Genomic DNA, 26,124 nt, shown 5'->3' on the forward strand with positions numbered 1-26,124 from the left:
TATTTCTGTTGGAGGTGGGAGACCTCATGGAAAATGAACCTCTGTTAGATCCTCGATTTAGAAGATTCCATAGCAGGCAGCAGAAATTATATAGGAAAAGGAAATGATTCTGTACTATGTGTAGTTTTAGAGGGCTGTTTCATCATTAGAGCTGTAAAAGAATGGGAGTGGGTAAATTCTTTGTGGAGCGCAACTATTCTTGTAGAAGCTGCTTCTTCCAGGGTGCTCTGAAGTTTCTCAGAAAGCACAGCTTCTAGCTATTAAACTGTAAACCGAGAAGAAGATGCAAGGTATCTGAATGTTTGGGGAAGCTGTCAGAGTTTGTGATGTATGAAGAATCTTATCTAGCTGGGACAGTAATGATTTAGCCTTTGGTGGGGCTCCCAGAGCCATTACAGTAGAAGTGAGATTGGAATGCAGAGTTGCTGAGAACTAACGAACTTAGCTGGAAATGAAATGATTGTTTGATAATTTGGATTAAAAAATGTTATGAATAAACGTTGTTAAAGAAGACCTTGGTGAGCATTTGCAATCTGTGTAATTAAGGGACAGAGCAGGTGGGCCCAATCCAAGTTCAGATCAGTGAGCTCCTTGTGCACTCTCTGCAGGACCCAGTGGCCAAATGATAGAAAGGAGCTTCAGGAGGGGGGAGGGGACTTGAACCTGTGTCTTCTTGTTCCCAACCCAGCCCAACCCCTTCATCTTGACTTTGAGGCTGAGGAGGAGCGATGGGCCCAAAGTCTCCCAAAGTTTTCTTTCATGGTGAAAAATTCAATGTAAATAAGAATTGAATAGGAAAATTTCATGCTGTGGACCAGAACTGCCCCTCCCCACCCAAATACCTCCTTTTTAATGTCCTCGCTTTTACAATCAGCATGGTATGGAATCTAACAGAGAGCACACTATTTTTCTCCTATTTCACCCTGTCAGTTTTCAACCAGAGATGTCAGGGAAACACCTTTAGCATCAGATTCCAGGTTTTGTATCCAACCCAGCCTCCCTCAAGGTTGGATAAAGGCTCAAAGGCTGCGTCCCCACAAGATGCTAAACCTAATAACCAGGATTGGTAGATTATGGTTCCCTGGATTGGTTTGTAAATTAATCTACTACACAAATGGGTTACTGATACGAGCACCAGGTTGAGTGTGTCCTGTGAATGCAGCCCACTGGTTGCTACAAGGCCTTACTATTCCTTTCCCAGGGCGACTTCTTGAACAAAGCTGGTTTGAAGAGCCTTAGGACAGCTGTCAAATAAAAAAGTTAATTGCCTTGTGCTTTGTGTGAGCCAAAAAGTTACATGATTCCAGCAGACAGGATGACCTACAAAGGCAACCAGCCATTAGCCTCCATAGACTAGACAGATGGGTTGTAAAACTGAGCCTTTTCTGTTTTTTAAAGATGCTTTAACAGAGGGATGCAGCAGTAGCAAGATCACCCAAGTAAAATAGACTTAACTTTCTTTCAGCACAGAAACTACACATCAAAATTTGTTTTCACTTCCAATCTCTTTTTTTCCTTTTGTGACATGTCTTTTCAGAGGTGGGCTGCTAAGGTGGGACGATGATGTGTGCTCGCCCCCGTGGGCTCTGAGTGCTAGCGGAGTCCAGCGCAATTCTGCTACTGCACCTGGGCCACGGGCGCCCCTGCGTGTCCGTGCATGATTTCTCTACCTGCCCAGGTGCAGTAGCAGAATTGCGCTGGACTCCACTAGCACTCAAGAGCCACAGGGGCGAGCACACATCACTGTTCCAGCTTAGCAGCCCCACCTCTGTGTCTTTCATATTGAAGGTTTGGTCAGTTTGGCTTAGTAGTGGTTAAGGTACCAAGCTATAGAGGGAGAGAGACTACTTTGAGTTGAGTCCTGACATAGCCACAAAAGCTGGGTGACTTTGGGACAATCTCTCTCAGCAGAACCCAATCCACAGGGGTTGTTGTATGGGGAAAAAAATAGGAGGAAAGTATGTTGGATATGTTCCCTGCCTGAATTATTTGTAAAACTATTAAAGGCAGGATATAGATAAATATATTTCATTTACTTAATATGTTTAATAATTTATTATTTAAAATTAATACATTTAATTAATAAAATGAATACGTTTGCAGGTGGGAACTGTCTTTTTTTAATTGACTGGTAAAATGAGAAGGCTTTCTTAGTAAACTGGATACTCTAGTAATTTTTTGGTGAATAAATAATTTAGATGCAAAGTCCCTGAATTTCATATAATGAATCCAAGGGACAGGAAATTGGAGCTGTTCATGGATAATTTTAAGCCAGGAACATAGCCACATGTGCAATTCTTATCTTCTTCCCTCCCCCCCCCCCCAAATTTTTCTCTTTTTATATGTCACAATAATTTCTTAAGCAGATCTACAGCCTTTTACATGCATTACATTTACATTACTGTAATACATTTGTACATTATCTTGCAATATTATCTAATTCTGCATTTTCTTTGTACTTTTTCTCTTCATCTTTTGTTATTGATCCAAGCATACCAATTTTCCCATATTACATAATAATCCAACTCTTTTTGTCTTTTAAGTTGTATTGTTAACTTACCTATCTCTGAATATTCTATTATTATTATTTTTGATAAACTCTCGTGGGTGTGTGGCTGCGCTTAAATCAAATATTGAGAATTTTTATTGTATTTCCTGTTAAATAACTCCAAAATTTCTAGTGTATATTCTATTTGTGACCCTACTAGTTCTTGTAGCCAACCAAATGTTTTTTCAAATAATTGCATTGCAATTCTTATATGACATTACAAGTTATAAAAGACTTTGTTTCCTGGATTTTCTTGTAATCATGGTGGACTTTCACTCAAGTTTGCTTTCTCTTGAGTCCCCCAAACCAGGGGTCTCTAACCTTGGCAACATTAAGACTTGTGGGCTTCAATTCCCAGAGTTACTCAGCCAGCAAAGCTTTGCCAAGGTTGGAAACTCCTGCCCCAAACTACACTGCTCAAAAAAATAAAGGGAACACTTAAACAACACAATATAAATCCAAGTAAATGAAACTTGTGTGAAATCAAACTGTCCACTTAGGAAGCAACACGGATTGACAATCAATTTCACATGCTTTGGTGCACCTTCAACTTTGTACAGAACAAAGTATTCAATGAGAATATTTCATTCATTCAGATCTAGGATTTGAGTGTTCCCTTTATTTTTTGAGCAGTATATATGGTGTTTTCTTCCACTAAATAAATTGCTTGATTCTTTTGCCTCAACAGCTGGTTCACATATGCTTCCAAGAGAGCATCTATCTAGTTTTAGACTCCAATCAAATGCAGCCATCTGACTGAATTGTGGGATTGATCGCTTCTTTTTTGTGCCTCTCAAGGCTGCTGCAGTTTCGGCTCTGAGCCCTAATCCCTAATTTTGGATGCCTTGTTTTGCTTTCTCTGAGGCAACACTTTCTTAAAACTAATGGGGCCAAAGGGGATTAACAGATTAATGAGAGTTGGAAGGGACTTGAAGGTCATCTAGTCCAACACCCTCCCCCACCCAAACGGTAGACCCTTCACCATTTCTGACAGGTGGCAATCCAGCCTCTTCTTGAAAGCCTCCAGTGATGAAGCTCCCACAACCTCTGAAGGTGTTCACTAATTAATTGCTCTCACTGTCAGGAAATTTCTCTTTAGTTCTAGGTTGGTTCTCTCCTTAATCAGCTCCAACCATTATTATTTTAAAAAAATAATCTTTATTGAATTTTATTGAGAATAAGACAAAAACAAAGACAAAGGAAGACCAACAGTGCATAGTGATTAACGTTCAAATCACATAACATCATAGTCATATTGGGATTGGGAAAAAAGAAAGAAGAAAAGAAAGATAGAGGATAGAAAAGGAGAGAATGAAGTCAGATTAGAAAAAGAGTAATAGAATAGATGATAATAATAATAGAAGGGGTAAAGGGGTGAAATTGGAATGAGAGAGAATGTGGCTAGTATCACAGTTAGTTACGACATCTGTTTCAATGGTGACTTAGAGAGTTTATTTCTGATTTGTATTGAGGGTCATTAGTTCTGGTCTTTAACTGTTGTATGTAGGTTTTATGAGTTGTTTGTGACAATTTTTGTATTCGTTTACATTTTGTTGTTCAATGAAGATTACTTTGTTGAAATGTCATCTTTTGTAATATTGTTCCATCCATTATTCCTTGTTTGGCCTTCATGTGCTTTGGAGAATAGCCTGATTCCCTCCTCTCTGTGACAGCCCCTCAAGTATTGGAAGACTCTTATCACGTCACCCCTGGTCCTTCTCTTTGCTAGACTAGCCATGCTGAGTACTTGCAACTGTTCAAAGCTCGCTCTCTGATATTCCTTCAAACACAGGTAGTCAATAAAGTCTAACCAACACTGGTGCCAAGCAGGTTTCAACATTCATCCCTACAAGGTTAAATGCTTTGGGATTTTGTCTAAAGATTCTGTTTCTCCTGCCTGTAAATGTTCTTCCTAGTATGTCCCAGGAACTTTTGCAGATCAAAATTGTATCTAGTGACTGAACAGCATAGAGAATTATGACCATCCAGATTTAATACACATTATTATCTGCAAACATGAGAAGATTCCTTCTGCAAAAGTAGGGACAACATACATTAAAAGTCAAGGGTACCAAAGTGGCAAATTAATTTATTTAGAAAGTTCTAGATGCATATTTCCCAGGAACAACATGATGAAAGAGAATTAAAAAGCACCAACTCTTTCAAATTTGAATAATAAATATCATCAGGGTGTTCTTCTAAGGTTATAAATATTGATTAAGTCATTCTCAGATGGAAACAGTTGCCCATTGAATTAAGAGCTATCAAGGAATGCAAGTTTTATATTAAAAATGTGATTTTTCAAGTAAAACAGACTGGAAACAAGGATTCTAAGGTCCACCTGAGAATTCACCGTTTATAACTGGCTACTTTTATGAGGATATTCCCTTTAATAATCAAAGATGGATGGGTATAAGGGTCTGCCACAAAAAAAGAGGGGTCAACCTATTTTCTAAAGCACCTGAAAGCAGAACTAGAAGCAATGGATGGAAACTAATCAAAGAGAAAGGCAACCTAGAACTAAGGAGAAATTTCCTGACAGTTAGAACAATTAATCAGAGGAACAGCTTGACTCCAGAAGTTGTGAATGCTCCAAGACAGGAAAATTTTAAGAAGATGTTGGGCAACCATTTCTCTGAAGTGGTGCGGAGTTTCCTGCCTAAGCAGGGGGTTGGACTAGAAGATCTCCAAGGTCCCTTCCAACTCAATGGCTTTGATATCACGTCTGGTAGTTCCTTCAGTACCTTGGGGTGTCATCCATCCGGTCCTGGTGAGCTCATCTAGGATGGACAGATGCAGCGGTGGGCTACGAGCCGGAACGCTAAATTGCGCTTGCTGCCACAGCTTGTAAGTTCTTGCGGGACCAGCGTGATTTTGCTGCTAACCTGTGGAGGTAGCAAAACCACGCACGGAGCTGCAGGTAAGTCTCGCCAAAATACGGGCACAATTTTGCTTCCTCCACAGTTGCAGCAGCAAAATCGCGCTGGTCTCGCAAGAACTTACGAGCTGTGGCAGCAAGCACAATTTAGCATTCCGGCTCATAGCCCATCGCTGGACAGATGCTCTCTTACCATTTTCTTGCCTATTTTAACTTGTATTCCTAACCTGTCTTTGTTTTGGTAGGCTGCACCGTTTTCCCCTTTTGTGTAAAGACAAGTTAAGCAGTTCTGCTTTCTCCCTGTTGCATGTCACCTTTTCTCCCATTAATGGACTAATCATTTCCTTGACATTTTTATTGTTTTTTGCATGTTGAAAGAAGTTTTTTTTATTTTTGACTTTTGTCACAAGACTTACTTCATTTTGAGTCTTAGCCTTCCTGACTTCGCCTCTGCAGACTCAGCTATTTGCTGATATTGTGTCTTAGTTATTTGTCCTGTTTTCCATTTTTTCCCTTTTTGTCTTTCAGTTTATCAGAGAGCTCTTTGTGTAGCCATGCTGGCTTCTTTTGAAATCTCTTTATTTTTCTTCTTCATTGGACTTGTGCTAACTGGGCTTTTAGAATCTTACTTTTCATATGTCCCAAGCTTCTTGGGTTGTTTTCCCCTTGAGGATTCTCATGTATGGAATCCTTCCCAAGCTTTAAGTTCATTGAAATTGGTTCTCTTAAAATCTACTTCTCTAGTTTGACTTCATTCTACAGCTTGTGCTTACATAATGTTGAATTCCAATATTGTGTGCGTGTGTGTATGTATGTAGCTAGGTAGGTATGTGTATGTATGTATGTATGTATGTATGTATGTATGTATGTATGTATTATTATTATTATTATTATTATTATTATTATTATTATTATTTTATTAGATTTGTATGCCGCCCCTCTCCAAAGACTCGGAGTGGCTCACAACAACAAAACACAGTACAAATCCAATAATTAAAAAACCATTTTAAACCCTTAATATAAAAACAGTCATACATCCCAGACATACCATACATAAAGCAGAAACGGCCCAGGGGAATCAATTTCCCCATGCCTGACGGCAGAGGTGGATTTTAAGGAGTTTGCGAAAGGCAAGGAGGGTGGGACCAGTCCTAATCTCCGGGGGGGGGGGGTTGATTCCAGAGGGTCCGGGCTGCCACAGAGAAGGCTCTTCCCCAGGTCCCACCAGACCACATTGTTTCATCGACGGGACCCAGAGAAGGCCAACTCTGTGGGACCTAACCGGTCGCTGGGATTCGTGCGGCAGAAGGCGGTCCCGGAGAGGTATGTATGGATGTATGGATGTATGGATGGATGTATATATGTGTACCATTTGTGGCCAGCCTTTAAGTGCCTAATCTACCTTAGCTAATTTATACGACAAATGTAGCAACCTTGTTTATCCCTTTCCCTAATAGTATCAAACTGAATATAGACCTCACAGTTTATGGATTGTAATTTCAGTATTGTTGACAATGCATAATTGATAGACTGGATTTTATCATGGATTTTATCTGTTATTTGTCATTTTATCCTACAACTTTTGATTGTATATTCACTAAGTGTTTTTGTTTTGGTCTATGACTGTAATAATAAATTTGATTTGATTTGAAATTGCAGTAGTTAAAATGCAGTAACAACAGTATTGCAGGCTACATCAATGGTAGATCGATCCTGACCTGTTCAAGGTTGACTCAGTCTTCCAGTGGGTAAAATGAGGACCGAGATTGTTTGAGGCAATACGCCGATTCTGTACACTACTTAGAGAGGGCTGTAAAGCACTATGAGACCTGAATTGAGCCCCTTTCTGTTATGGGGATACATTCTGTATCTGCTAATATTTATGACTCTTTGTTTCAGGAATTCGCTGGTGTCCTCCAGGATGGCCTCTGTTGTTATAAGGGGTCCCCAATTTCGTTGCCAATAGATCCCTTAGTGGCTACCCATCCGTCTGAAGCCCAGGCGGGTGCCATTTGGCTTGAAGGCGAAAGTGGACACAGAATTAGATAAATTGATAGTGCAAGAATATTAGTTCCAACAATGGTAGTGGTCATTGGAGAGTCATCGGAGGGGCCTTGCTCCCCAAATCCCTGGCAAAATTCCCTAGATGTACCACAAATACTCACAACGATTTTAACACAAATAGGCTTCACTGAAGATGTTGAAAAAGGATTGTGTGGCCTAAAACCTTCTCTGATGGACTATGTGCATATTTCCTAAAAAAGCTCTCCACAGCCATAGCTGAACCACTAAGCATAATCTTTGAAAAATCCTACAGGATCAGTTCCCTACCAAACCTATGGTCACTAGCAGTGAAGGGCTACCAAAAGTTTTACTACCACATTGTGGGTGTGGCTTATGCATGACGCCCTGTATTTTCTTTCAACCTCTTTCAGTGCAAATTGGGTGCTCTGGGGTGGAGCTCCATTTTTTGCTACCCTACTGCATTCCCCCCCATCCGAGCAGTAGCCCACCCCCGGTCACTAGCCATGGTCATCCCCATCTTTAAAAAAGGGAGATCCCAGTCTAGTAGAAAACTACAGACTAATTTCTCTATGCTGTGTCACATTGCAAAGTCATGGAATCAATCATAAACCAATCTTGATAATCCTCAGAAGAAGTCCCTGCAGTTTTCATAGCATCCTTCTCAGAAGTGGCTTTGCCAGAACGTTCCCACAGGCCGAGATGGAGGAACCGGGCCCAAGTTACGCGCTTTTGCTTAAGGACTAGAATAAAGGCAGGATGCAAATTGAAAAAAAATGCTGGATATTTGTTGGGAAGAAAACTGAAAGTCAGCAGATTGCCCCCTCCGCCTTCCTCTTACGGTAACGGGAATCCAGGCTGCCCTGGGCTACAAACCAGGATAGAACAAGGCTCCTCACCCTCACACACCATGGTTAAAGCCGCACGAATTGGGCATGACGCCACGAAGAGGAAGCGGCTCACTGACCCTTCCCTGGGCCAGCAGGCTTCTCTCTGGGTCTCTTCTCTTTCTCATGCTGGAGCGTTCCTGCCCAACGGTGATGCTTTGAAGCCAGAAAGCGAATTCTAGTCCTCAGTGTTCTCTCTACCTGCCTTGATTCTTTTCTCATAATTGATTTAAATGCCTCTCACATAATACATGCTCATACTTATACATCCTGATAGATTTATTTATTTGATTTGATTTTTTTATGCCACCCTTCTCCTTAGACTCAGGGCAGCTTGCAACATGTTAGCAATAGCACTTTTTAACAGAGCTAGGCTATTGCCCCCACAATCCGGGTCCTCATTTGACCCACCTCGGAGGGATGGAAGGCTGAGTCGACCTTGAGCCTGTGATGAGATTTGAACCGCTGACCTATAGATCTATAGTCAGCTTCAGTGGTCTGCAGTACAGCACTCTACCCACTGCGCCACCCCGTCTCTTTCCCCCAATACTCGAATGATCAAACATTGATCTGTAACTATCATTTCTTTTAATAAAGTTTCGGGGTAACCGGACTCCTGAACTCCAAGAGGACCAGAAAGTCTGAAGTTTATAAATTACTGTGCACACACACACAAATCCAAGCCAAATAAGAAAAAACGCCTGCTGACAGATGTTAGGTTGTGGCTACAATCTGTCATATGTACGACAATAATCCCAATGAACAAAGCAAGAATTGCTTTCTTACAATGAAGTTGGCGAATGCATCCAGATTTGCAGAAGAGAATTAACTGTCGATTCACCTGTTTCCTAGAGAGAATGTTGTGGCGATATTGAACAAAAGGTCCAGCATTCTAAAGTTATTGAATGTTCTTGGTAATATTGCCTCCAGGAACACTAGGAGCCATTACATCCTTCTGCCACTTAAACATTGTTTCTTCTCCAACTAAGCACATTATATGCTCTCAGTCCTTAGCAGGGTCTTCAGGAAAATGTCCCCTCCTGCTGCAATCCTGTGGAACGGAATTTCGTGCAACCACACTACTGGATTTTGTTTTGTTTCAGTTGGCTCCATTTCTGTCACCGGAATTTGCAATTTATGGTAGCTATTATTTCATTCTTTAAGGGGATCCCAACATTCTCTGGGCCAAGGCCAAACCAAAGTTTGATTCCTCTTAGCCTAAATTAAGTTCCATGTATTAAATGCCACCGACGTATTTAAACCCACCTCTGCCGTCAGCCATGGGGGAACTGAGACATCCCCCTCCTGGGCCTATACAATTTATACATGATATGTTTGTGTGTATGTTTACTTTTAATAATGGGGTTTTTAGTGTTTTTTAAATTATTAGATTTTTTTTTTACATTGTCTTTATTATTGCTGTGAGCCACCCCGAGTCTACGGAGAGGGGCGGCATACAAATCTAATAAATAAATAAAATAAATAAATAAATGTTTTCCCCAGCCGAAGCATTTGACAATCAAATTGGTGCTACGTTTTAGAGCTTTAGACGCATCCCCAGCTTATGAAAGGCCATTAATGGGCAAAAGGCCTTGGCAGAGCAAGAGAGCAGAGGCCCCTGCCCTGTTGAACTTGAAATGAAGCACAAAGAGGATGGGAAAGAGAGGCAGGATCCAAGAAAGGGAACACCTGAGTTCCACTTGCTCTGATCCCTTGGAGATAAAAATCACCCATCCATTTGTTAGGTCAGGAAGAGTCATGAATTATCAATGGCCTAACTGGTACTAATGGTGTATAGCAGTGATGTTGAACCTTTTCCCCATTGGGTGCCGAAAGAGTGCGCGTGTGCGCTATCGCGTAAGCACAAGTGCCCAAACCCATAATTCAATGCCTGGGGAGGGTGGAAACAGCTTCTTCCGCCCCTCGGAGGCTCCCTGGAGGCTGGAAATGGCCTGTTTCCCAACTTCCTGGTGGGCCCAGTAGGCTCGTGTTTTGCCCTCCGCAGGCTCCAAAGGCTTCCCTGAAGCTGCGGGGGGATAAAAACACCCTCCCCCATCTCCCTGGAGGTTTTCTGGAAGCCAAAAACACCCACGCAGAGCCTCTGTGCGAGGCAAAAATCAGCTGGCCAGCATACACATCCATGTTAGAGCTGAGCTAGGGCAGCGGTTCATGTGCTCAAAGATATGGCTCTGGATGCCATCTGTGGCACCCGTGCCATAGGTTTGCCATCACTGGTATACAGTAATGTACTCCCATTAATTTGATGTGTAAATAAACCCCTCTACGATCACCAGAATTCTGGCAGCCTGTGCTTTTTTAAAATATCTGGGCCCAGAGCAGCTGGAAATGTGCGAGTTTTAGATCAAGAGGGAAAATAACACCTTCCAGATTTCTCCCCCCCCCCCCCTAGTCCATTTGTATAATAATGTTAAGAGTCTGGGATTTCCCCAACTTCTTCCCTCCACATTTCCTAGGGCCTGCAATTCAATCTTTGACCATATAGGCTTAGCTACTAATAAGATGACGATTTTTTTTACAATGAAAAGGAGGATGAAAAAATTTAAGAAAAAAGTACAACATAAATAAATGAATCATGTTATTAATTCAAACAAAGATACAATAATTATGCTTACATCCCTTTTAATTATTTAATTAAATGAGTATTTCCACTGAATGAATATTTTTTGTCAATATAGCATTTTCTAATATTGGAAATTTCAGAGCAAGAAATATCCTTCATATTGAATTTTATGGTAAGTGCTGCAGCTATAATATTCACTGAGAAAGAAATTTCGTATTTCCATTAGAAGTAAATGTGAAGTATAACATAGAGGCAGTGGTAGGAGGCAAGTATGATGCGTTTTATAATCGCGTCTTTCCGAATTGTACCGTCACATGACACGGAACAGTTCGGCACGGCATCTCTGAATGCAGAGATTAACAGGTTAATTTTAAAATATCAAGAAAGGAGACAGGTAGGAAGAGACTTTTCGAGGAAGGACAAAATTTCAAAAGAAGGACTGTCCGCCCTAAAGAAGGACGATTGGTCACCTTACTACTAAGAGCTGCACTTCCAAAGTACTGAGAGATTCTCCAGCAGAGACAACCTGGAGTGTATTCTGTTATTATCAATTAAGCAGAACGGGAATTATAACTTCTACTGATATTAACTTGTTCTGAACTCCTTGAAATTATGTCTGTTCTGGCCCTCTATCCTGAAACAGGATAGCCCAGAAGCCTTCAATGCCTTTCCTTTGTTGGGGATGGCTTACTGCCCCTGCATTTTATTTGCTAGCCTATCTATTTATTTATAGCCCATCTCTCGATTTTGAAAAATATACGCTCACATAAAACCCACGGCGTGATTAAAACCAATGAGAAAAGAGGAAGCACGTTTAACAAAACTTTAATATAACCAAGCATCTTTAAGCTCCCTTCTTTAGACCCTCAAAGGTGTAAGTGGCATTTTATTACAGAGTTCAAAGTTTAAAAAAAATTAAAATAACCAGGATGATAGAAAAGAAGATGTGAATCTACGTACACATATCCACAGTTGTGGGACAAACGCATGGCTACCAATAAGGTGGCTCTATCTACCTACTTATCTAATTTATATGCCACCCAACTTCCGAAGGAATCAGCTCTTATTTTATTAGGGCCACTATGGCTCACAGAGTGGGCCTCCTCCGGGTCCCGTCAACTAAACAATGTCGGTTGGCGGGCCCCAGGGGGAGAGCCTTCTCTGTGGCGGCACTGACTCTCTGGAACCAACTCCCCCCGGAGATCAGAACTGCCCCTACTCTTCCTGCCTTCCGTAAACTCCTCAAAACCCACCTTTGCCGTCAGGCATGGGGGAACTAAACATCTCCCCCTGGGCACATTTAATTTATACAGGGTATGCCTGTGTGTGTGTCTGTTAGTGTATGGTTTTTTTTAAAATCTTTAAATATTTTAATTAATTGAATTATTTATGATTTGTTTTACACTTGTTGTGAGCCGCCCCGAGTCTTCGGAGAGGGGCGGCATACAAATCCAAATAATAAATAAATAATAAATAAATGTATTAGTTGGCTATTTAAGAGATGTGAACACACTGAAACAGCTTAAAAATATATTTCTATGAATCCATTGGAAGGTACTTGCAAAAAAGTAGTGTTATCATTAGTGATTTTTTTATAACTGATAGGTATCTTTAACATCAATAACATCAAGCAATATTTTCTTCAAAATTATCATTACACCACATAAAACCATATAAAATCATGCTGTCATCAAGAAGGTTGGTTGCTTGCAAACATTATCCTACTCATATTGAATCACTACATTTACAGAACTTACACGTAATTGCAGCTCCTGGAACTCCAAAGTTAAAAGGCTAAATTATAGAGCAGATAAGAATCCCACCCTAAATGCATAGAAGACAGAGCAGCTACTTTTCCAGCGGTACACTGCATTATTTATTATTTATTTATTTTGTCCAATACACAATAATACACAATGAAGGTTATAGAGGATATAGGAGAGAAGATATATGAGATATAGGAGAGACTATAGGATAGGGGATGGAAGGCACTGTAGTGCGCTTATGTACGCCCTTATCCCATTTGTATTAAAGTTTATTTTGGCCAAAGCACCTACACAATTATTGCCAGGGGCTCAATTCAGGTCTCATAGGTTTTCTGCCCCATTGGAAGGGGTTAACCCCAAATTTCTAATGCTTTATGCCAAACAGTCCTATGTGTGTTGATATAATATTTAAAAAACAGGAGTGTGGTTTTCATTTAAAAAACTATACGTCTTTTAATAAAATGTATACATTTAAAGTGGTTGACCGATTCCTTCTGACTTTTCTTTTGCCCTAATAGGCTTAATAGGTCTCTTCTTCTACAATGTCCTTAACGTAAGAGAGGGGCTGAAAAGCTCAAATCCTATGGCATCTCAGGACTCCTCCACAACTGGATTACTGCATTCCTGTCAAACAGGCAACAAGTTGTCAAAATCGGAAGCACCATTTCCTCCCGTGTCCCTGTCAAAAGCGGCGTTCCCCAAGGCAGCGTACTAGGTCCTACTCTTTTCATCCTACACATCAACGACCTCTGCGATAATATCGCAAGCAACTGTGTGCTCTTTGCCGATGATGTGAAACTTTTCAACATCACTGACAACACACTCACTCTCCAAAAAGACCTTGACTATGTTTCAGATTGGTCTAACATCTGGCAACTTCGAATCTCAACCAACAAATGCTCTACCCTCCACATCGGCAAAAAGAACCCAAACCTCATATATGAACTGAACAAACAAATTCTCACAGCAAACCCACACTCAGTAAAAGACCTCGGAATACTAATTTCAAATGACCTAAGTGCTAAAGCCCACTGCAACAATATCGCCAAAAAGGCTTCCAGAGTTGTAAACCTGATTCTACGTAGCTGCTGCTCTGGCAATCTCACACTACTGACCAGAGTCTACAAAACCTATGCCAGGCCCATCCTCGAATATAGCTCATCTGTCTGGAACCCTCACCACATCTCAGACATCAACACTCTCAAAAACGTCCAAAGATATTTCACCAGAAGAGCCCTCCACTCCTCCACCTGAAACTGAATACCCTACGAAAACAGACTAACTATCCTGGATCTTGAAAGCTTAGAACTGCGGCGCCTAAAACACGATTTAAGTATTGCCCACAAAATCATTCGCTGTAATGTCCTTCCGGTCAACAACTACTTCAGCTTCAACCGCAACAACACAAGAGCATGTAACAGCTTCAAACTCAATGTTAATCGCTCCAAACTTGACTATAAAAAATATGACTTTAACAATGGAGTCATCGAAGCATGGAACTTATTACCGGACTCAATAGTGTCAACCCCCAACCCCGAACATTTCTCCCTCAGACTCTCCACGATTGACCTCTCCAGGTTCCTAAGAGGCCAGTAAGGGGCGTACATAAGTGCACTGATGTGCCTTTCGTCCCCTGTCCAATTGTCTTTCCTTTCCCTTTTATCATATATATTCTTTCCTTCCCACCTACTTCTCTTCCTCTTTACTTCCTATCTTTTATATATCACTTAATGTCTATTCCCTTTTATATGTATTGTATATTGGACAAAGAATTAAACAAATAAATAAATAAATAAATAAAATTTACATTATTGCTTATTGGTAGAAGTTCTTTTCAGACCGCCTGGGCTCCCTCCTCTTAGTAATCAACTATGGGTCAATATGGGCTCTGCAGGAATTGCAATCCTGTGGTTTTCCTAGGGAAGGCCTTTGTAATGATGAGCTATGATCCAGCAAGTAATATGCCCATGATCAGAAAGACCAGGCTATCAAAGAGCAATGTTTTTTTTCTGAGCATCCAGGCCATTTCTTCAGGCCAACAAGGCATCTGGCGCATATAACTGACCCTGAACTTCAAAGAGCGCTCACCTGAACTAGCCTCAATGTCCTCCTCCCTAAGGCAGTTCTTGAAGGGGGATAAAATATGCAACCCCTGACATTCTCAAGAGCCAAAACTGTGTCTTGTGAAGAAGCTCCCATTTCTCTCTCTCTAAAGAATGCATTCTAGATGCTTTGTGTCTTTGTGTTTACAAATTTACATAAGCAGCCTAGGAAGAATTTCTAAACCATGTTCTCTTTTTGGGAACTTTTAAAACAAGCAAGCTGCAAAGCTTGGCTCAAGAGCACAGATCAGTTCTTTCACATTTTTCCTGCAATGGGCACTCAATAGATTTCCCCAACTTCATGCCCTCTACGTTCACTGGGGATGCAATTTAATTTTCTAGTTCCAAAGTACTGAGAGATTCTCCAGCAGAGGCAACCTGGAGTGCATTCAGTAGCTGTTACTATCAATCAAGTACAGTGGTACCTCTACTTAAGAACTTAATTCGTTCTGTGACCAGGTTCTTAAGGAGAAAAGTTTGTAAGTAGAAACAATTTTTCTCATAGGAATCAATGTAAAAGCAAATAATGTGTGCAAACCCATTAGGAAAGAAATAAAAGCTCAGAATTTGGGTGGGAGGAGGAAGAAGAGGAGGACAGTCACTGCCTAGAGCAAATGGAGCGTTTCTTTTCTCTGGGCACTGGCGGGGGTTTATTCCCCCACCAAGCACCCAGAGAAAGGAAAATGCTTCGTTCTCTCTGGACTGCCAAAGCCTCTTTAAGCGCCACTGAAAGGCTTCTCTGGCAGCCCAGAAAAGCGCAAGATGGCCGGGATTAAAGGGAGAATGGCAGGAAACTGGGCGGGCCTTTGTAAGGCTCTCAAATTTACTGGGAAATTTTTCTGGGCTCAGGTTCTTAAGTAGAAAATGGTTCTTAAGAAGAGGCAAACAAATCTTGAACATCCAGTTCTTGTCTAGAAAAGTTCTTAAGTAGAGGCATTCTTAGGTAGAGGTCAATGTTCCCTCTAATTTTTTTTCGGTGTGGGTGCAAAAGTATAGTGTCTGAGCGGCAGTCCCTTCAAGACTGGGTAGTATAGAAGTCAATAAATAAAGCAAAACAAAACAAAGAAAAGAAAAGAAAAATATTTTAAATTCATGAATTTATTTTCTTTCTCTCTTCCTTACTCCCATTCTATTTCTTTCTTTCTTTCTTTCCTTTCTTTCTCTTTTCTTTCCTCTCTCTTTTTTCTATGTTTCTCTCTCTTCCTCTTTTCCTCCCTACCTCTTTCCCCCTCTATTCTTTCTCTCTCCCTCCGTCCTTCCCTCTCACTCTTTCCCTCTCTTTCTCTTCCTCCTTTCCTTTCTATTTCTCTCTCTTTCTTTCTCTCTTCCTCTATTTTTTTTCTCTCTCTCTCTCTCTCTTCTTTTTTTCTGCCCTGCAACACCACTCATGCGCACAAATACGTTTGTGCCCCGCGGGGCGGTCGGCTGCAAGCAGGAGCTCCAAGACTGTGGCACCGGCGGCAGCCGCCGTACATTGCTGGCGCTGCACATGAGCACGGGGCTGGCCCTGGCCCGCTGGCTGGGATGGGACAGAGGTGCCAGCTTCATGCCCAGCGCAGCACCAGCATGTACGGCTTCCTGCAACACATCCAACTGCCGCCATTGGTGCCTTGCAGCCAACCGCCCCGCCGCTGCCCCGCAGCTACTGCTCAGTGCCGCTGCTGCCGGTGCCCTCCTGCTCGACCCACGCTTGGCAGCACCATCTTCGCTGCTTGCCCTGCTGCTCTATGCCTACCAGAGCTGCCGGGTGCAGCCGAAGCGTGGGGTGGAGTAGGCAGCGGCGGCGGCATCTGCTCCAGGCCTGCCCCCGAGCTGAGCTTCCTTCGGCTTCCTTGGAGGCGGCAGGTGAGCTTTGCAGCTTTGCCTCCAAGGAAGCTGAAGGAAGCTCAGCTCAGGGGCGGGCCCAGAGCAGCAGCAGCAGCCGCCGCCTACTCCGCCCCGCGCTTCGGCCGTACCAGGGCCAAGTAAGCCGAGGCTAGGCCCGTCGTCTCCGGCTCCAAGGGGCAGCCCCCAGCGTGGCCCAGCGCGGCCCAGCGCAGGGCCTGGGCGGCGGCCGAGCATCAGGAGGGCCTCGCCATCGCCTGGCCGGGGAAGAGCTCCCCTCCCCGCAATCCGGTACGGCGTGGCTTTGCGCACCGTCAACAAGTTAGTGCGCGGCGGGTCCTGATGGCTGCACAGGAGCGCACCCGCACAGCTTAGAGGTAACAGTGGTAGAAGTACCACTGTAGAACGGAAATTCTAACTTCTATTGATGTTAACTTACTCTGAACTCTTTGCTATTATATCTGCTCCAGCTAGATGGCAATGGTGCTGGGGAGATCCTTAAAATGGCACCCAACTTTCATCCAAGAAGACCGTCTTCCAATGGAATTCAACATTGAAACAGCAGAGAAACCCCCAAAGCATCCCCTCGTGATGAAATGGAGGTGCCTTTAATTGCCACCAGTTACAACGCTATAAAAGTCACTCTAGGCAGCAATAGCAAATTGCGGTTCTACATTTGGAAGATATTGCTCAACTTAAGCCTTTGACTTTACTTCTGGAAATGCTTTCAACTGAAAATGACATGTGTTTGCAAGGTGGTTGAAACTGGAATTTACTTCCAAATCATTTGGAAGAGGCCAGGGGAAGTGCAGCAGCAGCAAATTAATGGCTTATGTCATTCCTGTATTAATAGCACACACAAACAAACAAACAAACAAACACAAACACACATATGCCCCAAGAACATTTGTTATAGGAGGACTCACATTTTTACCATTCTATGGAAGGCTGCTGCAGATTAAAGCTACCTTCCTATGGCAGAACATCCCACTGACATAACAAGACCTATTATTGAAACTTATTGAAAGGAAAAAGAGCAGAATTTTTCATTTAAAAACAAAAAACAAATCTTCGGATAGTTGACAAAAAAACCACATATCCCTCCCCCTGAATTAAAATCATCTTTACATGGCATTTTTCCTTCCCCTGAATCAGGAGCATCCTCCTTCAAAACCACTGGAAAATAACACAATTATTTGGAATTCTCTGATGCAAAAGTAATACCCACCACCACAAAGAAATGCAAAGGCAATGAAGGGTGACCTTACCTGGAATCTGGGTATTTGGTCAAAGTTGCTAGGCTGCTGGTGTACATGTGGCCTCCTACATCAATGTGCACCGGGGCGTTCGATTTGGTGAGTTGGGCAGGGAGAGGAATTCCTTGAGCAGCAATGGGAGAAACGGGGGACCGTGTCAAAGAGAGCCGGGACATCGCTCTGCCTTCCTCCTAGAAATCTCAGACAGAAAAGAACAATTTCCTCTTAAATGCAGTTGTGCGCTGCCTTGATTTCCAGCGTGATCACAGATCTAATAAGATCTCTTTTGCATCTGCCTGATCACATATTCAGCTAACAAATTATTGCCACCTCCATAATTAAGTGTATTTGCATCATAGTCTTCGAAGGACCAGCGGCAAAGAAAAAGATGCTTATTAGCAATAAGAAATCAAGGGGAAAAAAAATCTTTTTCAAGATGTCAGCCTCAAGGGGCATAAAACAAACTGCAAAATTCTAATTAAAGGTCGCAGGCTTATGTGTTAGATGTGAAATATCCCCTGACAAACGAATAACCAATTTGTGAATTGGGATTCAGGGGTTTTTGCAAGTTTGTCTCAGTAACAAGACACCTCTAAATTAGTGACTTCCTCAGTACCTAAGGCGTTTCATTTAGACATGTAGTAAAATTCACATCAAACTTGGAACTATTTTTGTTGCTTTTCAAATAACTAACCACGCAAGAAAACAAGATAGCTATTTGTTATCTTCAGGACAATGTACCCAGGAGAAAGAATGGAAGGACAGGCAAAATTAAAGGTTTAATCAATTATCACTGCCCTGCAATGTCTTTTCTGTACATAATTTCCAATTATCCAGTGGCCTCACTTTGAAACACACACATACATCAATCCTCCCATATTTAATACCCAAAGCTGCCGTTTCTATCCACCCCACATTTGAAACTTACAGATGCATTACATCTTTAAATGGAGTACATAGCTTACTCAAATGCTATGGAATTCTGATCCATGCAGAAATATAAGGACTTTGTCAATGTTCACTTTTTAATATTTGACATCGGGAAGCCTACCCGTTATTTTCATTGGCATCGACGTAGGGCATATAGGTAACCAGCAAAAAATCTTGCAAAACAAAAATATTGCAAAAAACATGCCTTACTTTTAACCTCTCCTTCATGCATAAAAGCAAAATATGCCAAAGATTAAACAATTATGAAATGTTTAATTATATGCAATGTTTTAAGTATAATGTAACGTTGTCATATTGCAGGAGTCTGTTCAGCCAAGAGTTGGCAAATATCTCCTCTGTGGTAGTTCACAGAACGTTTTGTTTTTTTAGAGATTAAACTCTCGTCTCAGAATTGTCTTTCCTTCAAAATAACACCCCAGGGATTCACCTGGGCAGCACCATTCCCACCATACAACAGGCAACAACTGGAAGCGCTTTTCCGAAGATGGAAAATACCAATTTTGAACTTGGGGGACAAATGTAGCAGAAGGGTGGGCAAAGAGACTTTTCTGTGGAGTCTGTCTTTGGCATCACCTCAGGCTCTAAGATCTCATCGTTTGCTTTCTCTCTTGGTACGAAGGCTCAACCTGTGCAAAGCTAACTGATCAAAAGCTAGTTGGGAGGAAACTCCTGAGAACAAAGAGCTGTTCCCAAGCATAGTACTGAGTTCAGGAAGGGCTGCATTTTCTAAAGGAGTGGATATTCCTTTTCTTTAGGGAATATTTCATGGGGCAACTCAAACCACTTGGTTTTTTATACATGCATGCACTCTATTATCTGTTACACCTACACAAATTTCACTGTCTGCTGGCATAGTACAGTATTCTATTTGCAAGTGTACGGATACTTAGTCTTTTCCTAGTCTATTTGCAAGGACGGATACCTAGTCTTTTCCTAACAGCCGCATCCTTGTGTTCATGCTCTTTTTCTGAGGGATAAACCCAAAACTCCACAGACCCAACCTCAAGTTGTCCAAAGCCCAAGGAAAGGCATTTCTTGACTTTCAATGTCCAGTCAGTTGAAGCTCACCATTTCTTTAATGAAAAGAAACATCTCCCATTCCTTTGTCATTGGAATGAAATTTTAGAGCAAGGAGCCTCTAGAAAAAAGAGCTTTATCTTGAAATATGTATGCCTGCTGCCCCATCACCCTGCCAAGCTCAAGAGCAAGTGTTCAACTCACTGCTGTCATTCTCTTTGATGTTCTCTCAGTGCAGGAGAACCCTATCTGATATCTATATGGAAGACAGATCTTAGCCATGCCAAAGAGGCTTCCTTGGAAACAAATTCTCTGATTACAACATTTGTTACTTGCTAAACAGCATTTAGGTTCACAAACGTTACAGGAGGTTTACTTTACTGTCCAGTAGGGCTTACTTCGGAGCAATTTTGCACCAAGCTGCAATATTATTTTCTCTTTCAATAAACAGCCAGAAAAATATATTATTCCCTAGTAGGATTTCCTGAAATCCCTCTTGTGAATTATTTCTGTCTCGAACAGCAGGAGAAAAGAAAAGGCAAGAAAAGGGGAGTCAAACCTAACAAATATGATTCTAAAAGTAAGACCCAAATTTAAAAAGATGGGTGCGAAAATGCTCAACACTGCTGTCACAGAAATGGGACAGCATGCTTTGAATTATAGACATGCTATTTATTGTATCGTCCTTAAAACGGCACATTACCCAAGCATTACTTATAATTGGGCATTCAAATAATTCTTAAAATAACAACTCAAGAAAGTTGTTTCCAGGTAGGAAAACATTAAGGGTAGTGAGGGGTACACACAGACCAAGTTTCAAATCTGGAGAAACCTGGAGAAAAAAAGGTTGGGTCAACCTGCTGAAGGTATATTACTTCTCCCCACATCAACCAGGCCAAGAATAATATGCAACTCTGGACGGCACCTTTGCATTAAGGTGGGAAGTTTCCCAAGTGGAGCCGATGTGTACATCTGGCAAGGCTCACTGGGATCTTTCCCGCCCTCCCTCCCTGCTTTCCTGCGCTGACTGCCAACGCGCTGCTTGTAAAATCTATTTGCCCATGAAAAGTGAAATAAGCGCCATCCCATGCTCATTTACACACAAAATGATTTTGTGTCCCATTGAGCTCACAGTTGTTCAGCTCTCTAGGGGTGATTAAACTAGCTAGGCTGCTACAGCTTGAGATGAGTTTACCAGAATTGTTTCTCCACATAGCTGCGTCTCTGGGATACTTTTCATTTTTATCCATAAAAGGTAACAGAAGGCAGTTGTGCAAGCTCCATTCTCCTCTGTGCCCAGGGCAAACACCCTAGGGGGGACAATAGTGGGGAGGAAAGGCTGCAGAAATTTCCAGGGTATTGTCTGCCTGACTCTCTTCCTTGCCTCCATCCCCATCCCCAACCTCCCTCAAAGCCCACTTATTCTTCAATACAAGTTTCAGATGATTTCCTACTTTTCGGGGGGGGGGGAATTGAAAAGTGCAAAAAAGGAAGTTGGGGTGGATGACATTTTCATCCACCTACTCACAACCTGAGGGGGGGGGGGCAACGACACAGGAGCCATGGAGGGGGGGGGAGCTTGTGGAGGGCAGAACTGAAGGGAGAAGATAAACCAGAGAAAGAGCCCCCAAGGGGGGGGGGGCGAAAAAGAAGACCAAGACAAATAAACCAGACAAAAAAAACCAGAACGGCAGGAAAAAACAATTGCTGCCAACCTGCCTTCCATTGAGGACCTGTATACTGCACGAGTCAAAAAGAGGGTGGGGAAAATATTGACTGACCCCTCACATCCTGGACATAAAGTGTTTCAACTCCTACTCTCAAAATGTCACTACAGAGCACTGCACACCCAACAACTAGACATAAGGAGTTTTTCCCTCAACACCATCACTCTGCTAAACAAATAATTCCCTCAACACTGTCAAACTATTTACTAAGTCTGCACTACTATTACTAGTAGTTTTTGTCATCATTCCTATCACACATTTCCTTCCATTTATGACTGTATCTTGTTGCTTGTATCCTTAAGATTTTTTTTTAATATTGACTGTTTCCTCATTGCTTATTTGACCCCTATGACAATCATTAACTGTTTTTACCTCCTGATTCTTGACCAATGTATCTTTTCTTTTAGGGACACTGAGAGCAACTGCACCAAAGACAAATTCCTTGTGCGCCCAATCACACTTGGCCAATAAGGAATTCTATTCTATTCTACTCTATTCTATATCTGCATCTGCAACTGCAACCCAAAAGGAGGAGCAAAGTTTCAGCCCAGGCCTCCCAGTCTTGCAGGCTACAGATGGGAAGCCAGGCTAATTAAGGAGATAAAAACGCTTCTGCTTCCAAAGTTTATTGTTGCCTGGATTAACGACGACAATTCAAAGCAGCGCTCTTAACCACTCGTGCAATTTATTCCTGGGTGTCCCATTTTATTAAGGCGCCAAATGAATTCTGCGCCAACAGCCGCCCGGACCAATTTCCAGCCACCCCTGCAGTGCAGCCCCCGCCTCCCCTCACGACTCCGGGACCCCGCGGCGGAAGGCGTCGCCTCCATCCTTCGCCCGCCACCGGGATGCCTTCACGCCCGGCGGGGGCGAACCTGGGCAGCGGCAGAGGAACGAGAGCGGGTCCCGGGTGGGCTTTTCGTCTCGGCCGGCGCGGCTCTCTCCGCGGAGCTCTTCCCCTCAGAAACTTTCTCGGCGCGTCGAACTTCCCGCCATCCTCCCCGCCTCGGCCCCGTCTGGACTGCAACGGAGCGCCGGCCAGCTGGGGTCGCGTGCGAGCGAGCCATCCATCCCCGCCCGGGAGCCTTCGTGCTGCGCTCCCAGAAAAGGGCCGAGCGGCCAGGCCGGGCGACCCGCCTCCCCCCTCACCACCACCCCGGGGGGGGGGGAAAGAAGCCCAACATGGCGCCCGGACGAGCTGCCGGCAAGGACGGAGCGGGGAGGGCAGAGCAGCCTCCCCCTCACCCGCCGACCCCCGCTTGGCGCCAGACTCCTGCCCGGCGGCTCTCGCGGCCTTTCGGTCCCATTGTCATCCCTCCCGGCCCCGAGCGGGCCTCGCCGGCCTTCCGCCCGCCCCGGCCCGCCCCCCCACTCCCTCGCCCCTACCATGTAAGGTTGCAGAGCAAGCCGGCCGGACGCCTAGGCTAAGCGGCCGGTGTGAGCCACGTCCCCCAGGGCGGCGGCGGAGGAGCCAAGGCCGAGGCGGGCATCGTGTTCTTCACACGGCGGCGGCTTTTGCCCCTTCCGAGCAACCGGCTCCGGGGGAAAAGGCGGCGGGCGCGCGCCTCCCAAGCGGAGCCGTGGCGCGGCCGAGACAAGAGGCGGAGAGGTGCCCGCGCGCGGAGCCCGCAGGAGAGCGGCGCCGGCGGCCCCCCCATCCTTCCTTCCTTCCGTCCTCCCACCCCGGCGGGCCAGCCAAGCGGGGCTTCCACGGAGCCCACCCCCATCCCGCGCAAGCCGCGCGTGTCCCCGTCGCGCCGGCCAGATGGATGGGCGCGCGCGCCAGACAGGCAAAAGGAAGCGCCGCGGCCGCAGCCGGGCTGGCTCGCCTAGTTACCTTGTGTGCGCCGCAGAACGGGACGAGCCGGCGATTTGCGCCCCGCCTCCCCCACCCTGGCTGCGAGCCGTCCCCGCCGCTGCTCCGCTCGGTCGTCGGCCCCGGAGAGGCTGGAGCCGGGCGCTGGCCTGCTTTTTGTCCCCCGCCGCCCGCTGGCTGCGAGCGCTCTGCCAGGCGGCTCCCCCCGCTCCGCGCCTCCTTTCTGTTTGTTTTGTCTCTGGGTCTGCGGAGGGAGGGAGGGAGGCAGAGCGGAGCGGCAGGCGAGGCGGCCGCCTCTCCGCTCGCCAAGCGCCGCGGGGAAGGAGGGAGAGAGAAGCAGGCGGGCAGCAGCCACGGCGAGGCCGAGTCTCGCTCCGGGCTATGCCCCTTCCGAGCGCTCACCGCCCCTGCCCGGGAAACCGGGGCATCCTTCCCCTCCGGCTCTTCGGAGCGGCCCCGCTCTCTCCCCGCGGGACTTACTTTCCGTGCCCGCTAACGGTCCGAGCGTCCCCGCTGCCTCGACGGCGTCAGGCCACGGCGGCCACATCCCTCCGGCCCCCGCGGGCGGGCGGCAAAACGGCGGGGCTGATTCGAGCCATCGCCGCGCCGCCGGGTCCTGGCGCAGCTGCAGCCGGCATCCAGGCGAGGAAGGCGGGCGCGCAGCGGCTCCTCAGCCGGCGGAGGGCGGCGCGCGAGGGGCACTTGTTGATGAGGCGGATCTCAAGTTTGGCGCTTCCCTCGGCCGGCTCTCCTGCGCGCCTCACCCGCCCGCCTCTCCTCCCGCCCCCGAACCCGCGCGGGAACAACGCCGAGGGCGCCGCGGGCCCTGGCGAGGCGAGGCTGACGTGCGCGGCTGGGCCCCCGCCATTGGAGGAGGGAAGCGCCGGCCGCCGCGGGCCAGAGGCGCCGTTTCCAAGACGGGCTCGGCGAAGGCAGCTGCCGGGGGCCCTGCCCGGCCCGCCTCGGCTTGCCCGGCCTCTCCCCGCGCCCCCGGCTCTGCCGCGGCCTGGCTGGCGAGCGCCGCCTCGGGGGTCTTCCAGCCGGCTCTCCCAGGCCGGGGCGCCAGCTTGCGAGTCCCTGAGGGGGCCGTCGGCCCTGCCTCGCCGCGAGCGACGGCTGAGGCGCCCCATCGGGCCGCGTCTCCCTCCCTGCCCCGCCAGCTGCTCCTCCGCGCCGGGCGGGCTGCTCGACGGGCCCCCGTTCCCACCCTTCTCCGGGCCCCGAGCAGGCCGCCTTTTGCCGTTTGAAACTGAATCGTTCGGGTTTCCCCTTAGAGGAGCTTTAGCCGTATCCTAAACTCCCCCTTTCCATTTCAGTATGTTAACACGCGCCCTGAAAATAAATATGGCACCGGAATGAATGCTTTACTGCCACTGTCTCTGTAGGTTCTCCCTCATGCAACTATTGACCCAAATATGTCTTTCTTTCAAGAGACTTTCTTGGTTTTCCCTTGAAGACTCTTCACTTTTCATCCAAAGAAGCTTCTTCAGCTCTGACTGGATGGGTGAAGAATGGAAAGATTGATATTCCTTGCAGAGCTGAGGAAGCTTCTTTGGATGAGAAGCGAAAAGTCTTCAAAGAAAACTCAGAAAGTTCACTTCCTTTTGAAAAAGCACCTTTATAGAATGAAATAGAAAGAATAGAATAGAATTCTTTATTGGCCAAGTGCAACTGTGCAGATGCTCTCAGGGTTCATAAAAGAAGAGACATTCATCAAGAATCATGAGGTAAAAATACTTATTGATTGTCATAGGGGTTAAATAAGCAATGAAGAGACAATATTAACAAAAATACTTAAGATTTCAAGCAATGTTACAGTCATACAGTCATAAGTGGGAGGAAAAGGGTGATGGGAATGAGAAAAAACTAGTAGTAATAGTGCAGACTTAGTAAATAGTTTGACAGTAGTGAGGGGATTACTGGTTTAGCAGAGTGATGGTGTTTGGGAAAAAACTTTTCTTGTGTCTAGTTGTCTTGGTGTGCAGTGCTCTGTAGCGACGTTTTGAGGGTGGGAGTTGAAATAATGCCATTATTGTAATATTTCTCTTGGTTCTTGTAGTTCTTGTAGTGGTGGCATAAGTACCAAACATGCTTAATCACAAAGGCCTGGTATCCTTATGGTTTATTGCTACTTATATATCTGATCTACCAGTATATGTAGATACTGAAAAGCCAGTGCAGAAGTTGGGGGTAAATCAACGTCTTGCCACACTATCTATAGGAGACCTGATGTTTATGGGGACTTGGGAAAAGTGATTTTCATAAGGGAACAAATGTAGCTATAAAGCATTCTTCTGAGTGGTTCAAGGCCATCCTATGCCCACCCACCTGGGCGGAAGTGGAAGGAGGACTGGCCACGCTGGCACAATCTGAGTGGGCAACGTGACACGTTTGCAGGGGGGGCAAGGGATGCGAACTTTCAACTGGGTGGGAAACTCAGGTTCAGTTTTCCCAGTGTGGGTGCCAGGATGGCTCCGGCAATAAATTGGAATTTTGAAGAGTATTTTGACACGGAGTCTGATTCAGTTTGGATGCAGAGGTGGGCTTCTAAGGTGGACCAGTGATGTATGCTTGCCCCTTTGGCTCTGAGTGCTAGCGGAGTTCAGCACAATTATGTTACTGCACCTGGACAGGTATCGAAAGTGCGCGCGGAAGCAAGCACACGTCACTGTTCCATCTTAGCAGCCCACCATTGTTTGGAAACTACCTGGAACCTTGACAGGTACTTTTCAGTCAATCATTCAGAATA

General features: G+C 45.0%; 1 protein-coding gene across 3 annotated transcripts in view; it reads right to left on the reverse strand.

Moving 5' to 3' along the window:
- Positions 1 to 24,046, reverse strand: part of KCTD15 (potassium channel tetramerization domain containing 15) — a 78,948-nt gene extending 54,902 nt beyond the window's left edge. The window contains exons 1-2 of one of the 3 annotated variants that reach the window (XM_070760663.1): positions 23,856 to 24,046; positions 17,877 to 18,063 (exon numbers count right to left, since the gene is read on the reverse strand). In XM_070760663.1, coding sequence (XP_070616764.1) covers positions 17,877 to 18,040 — 164 coding nt within the window. In that variant the 5' untranslated portion in view covers positions 18,041 to 18,063; positions 23,856 to 24,046. Of the gene's footprint in view, positions 1 to 17,876; positions 18,064 to 22,434; positions 22,607 to 23,855 lie in introns of those variants that run through there. The other 2 variants (XM_070760665.1, XM_070760664.1) reach the window with 2 other exon arrangements.
- Between the last annotated feature and the right edge of the window lie 2,078 nt (positions 24,047 to 26,124).

The sequence above is a fragment of the Erythrolamprus reginae genome, chromosome 9 (genome assembly GCF_031021105.1).
Source record: "Erythrolamprus reginae isolate rEryReg1 chromosome 9, rEryReg1.hap1, whole genome shotgun sequence".
NCBI lineage: Eukaryota > Metazoa > Chordata > Lepidosauria > Squamata > Dipsadidae > Erythrolamprus > Erythrolamprus reginae.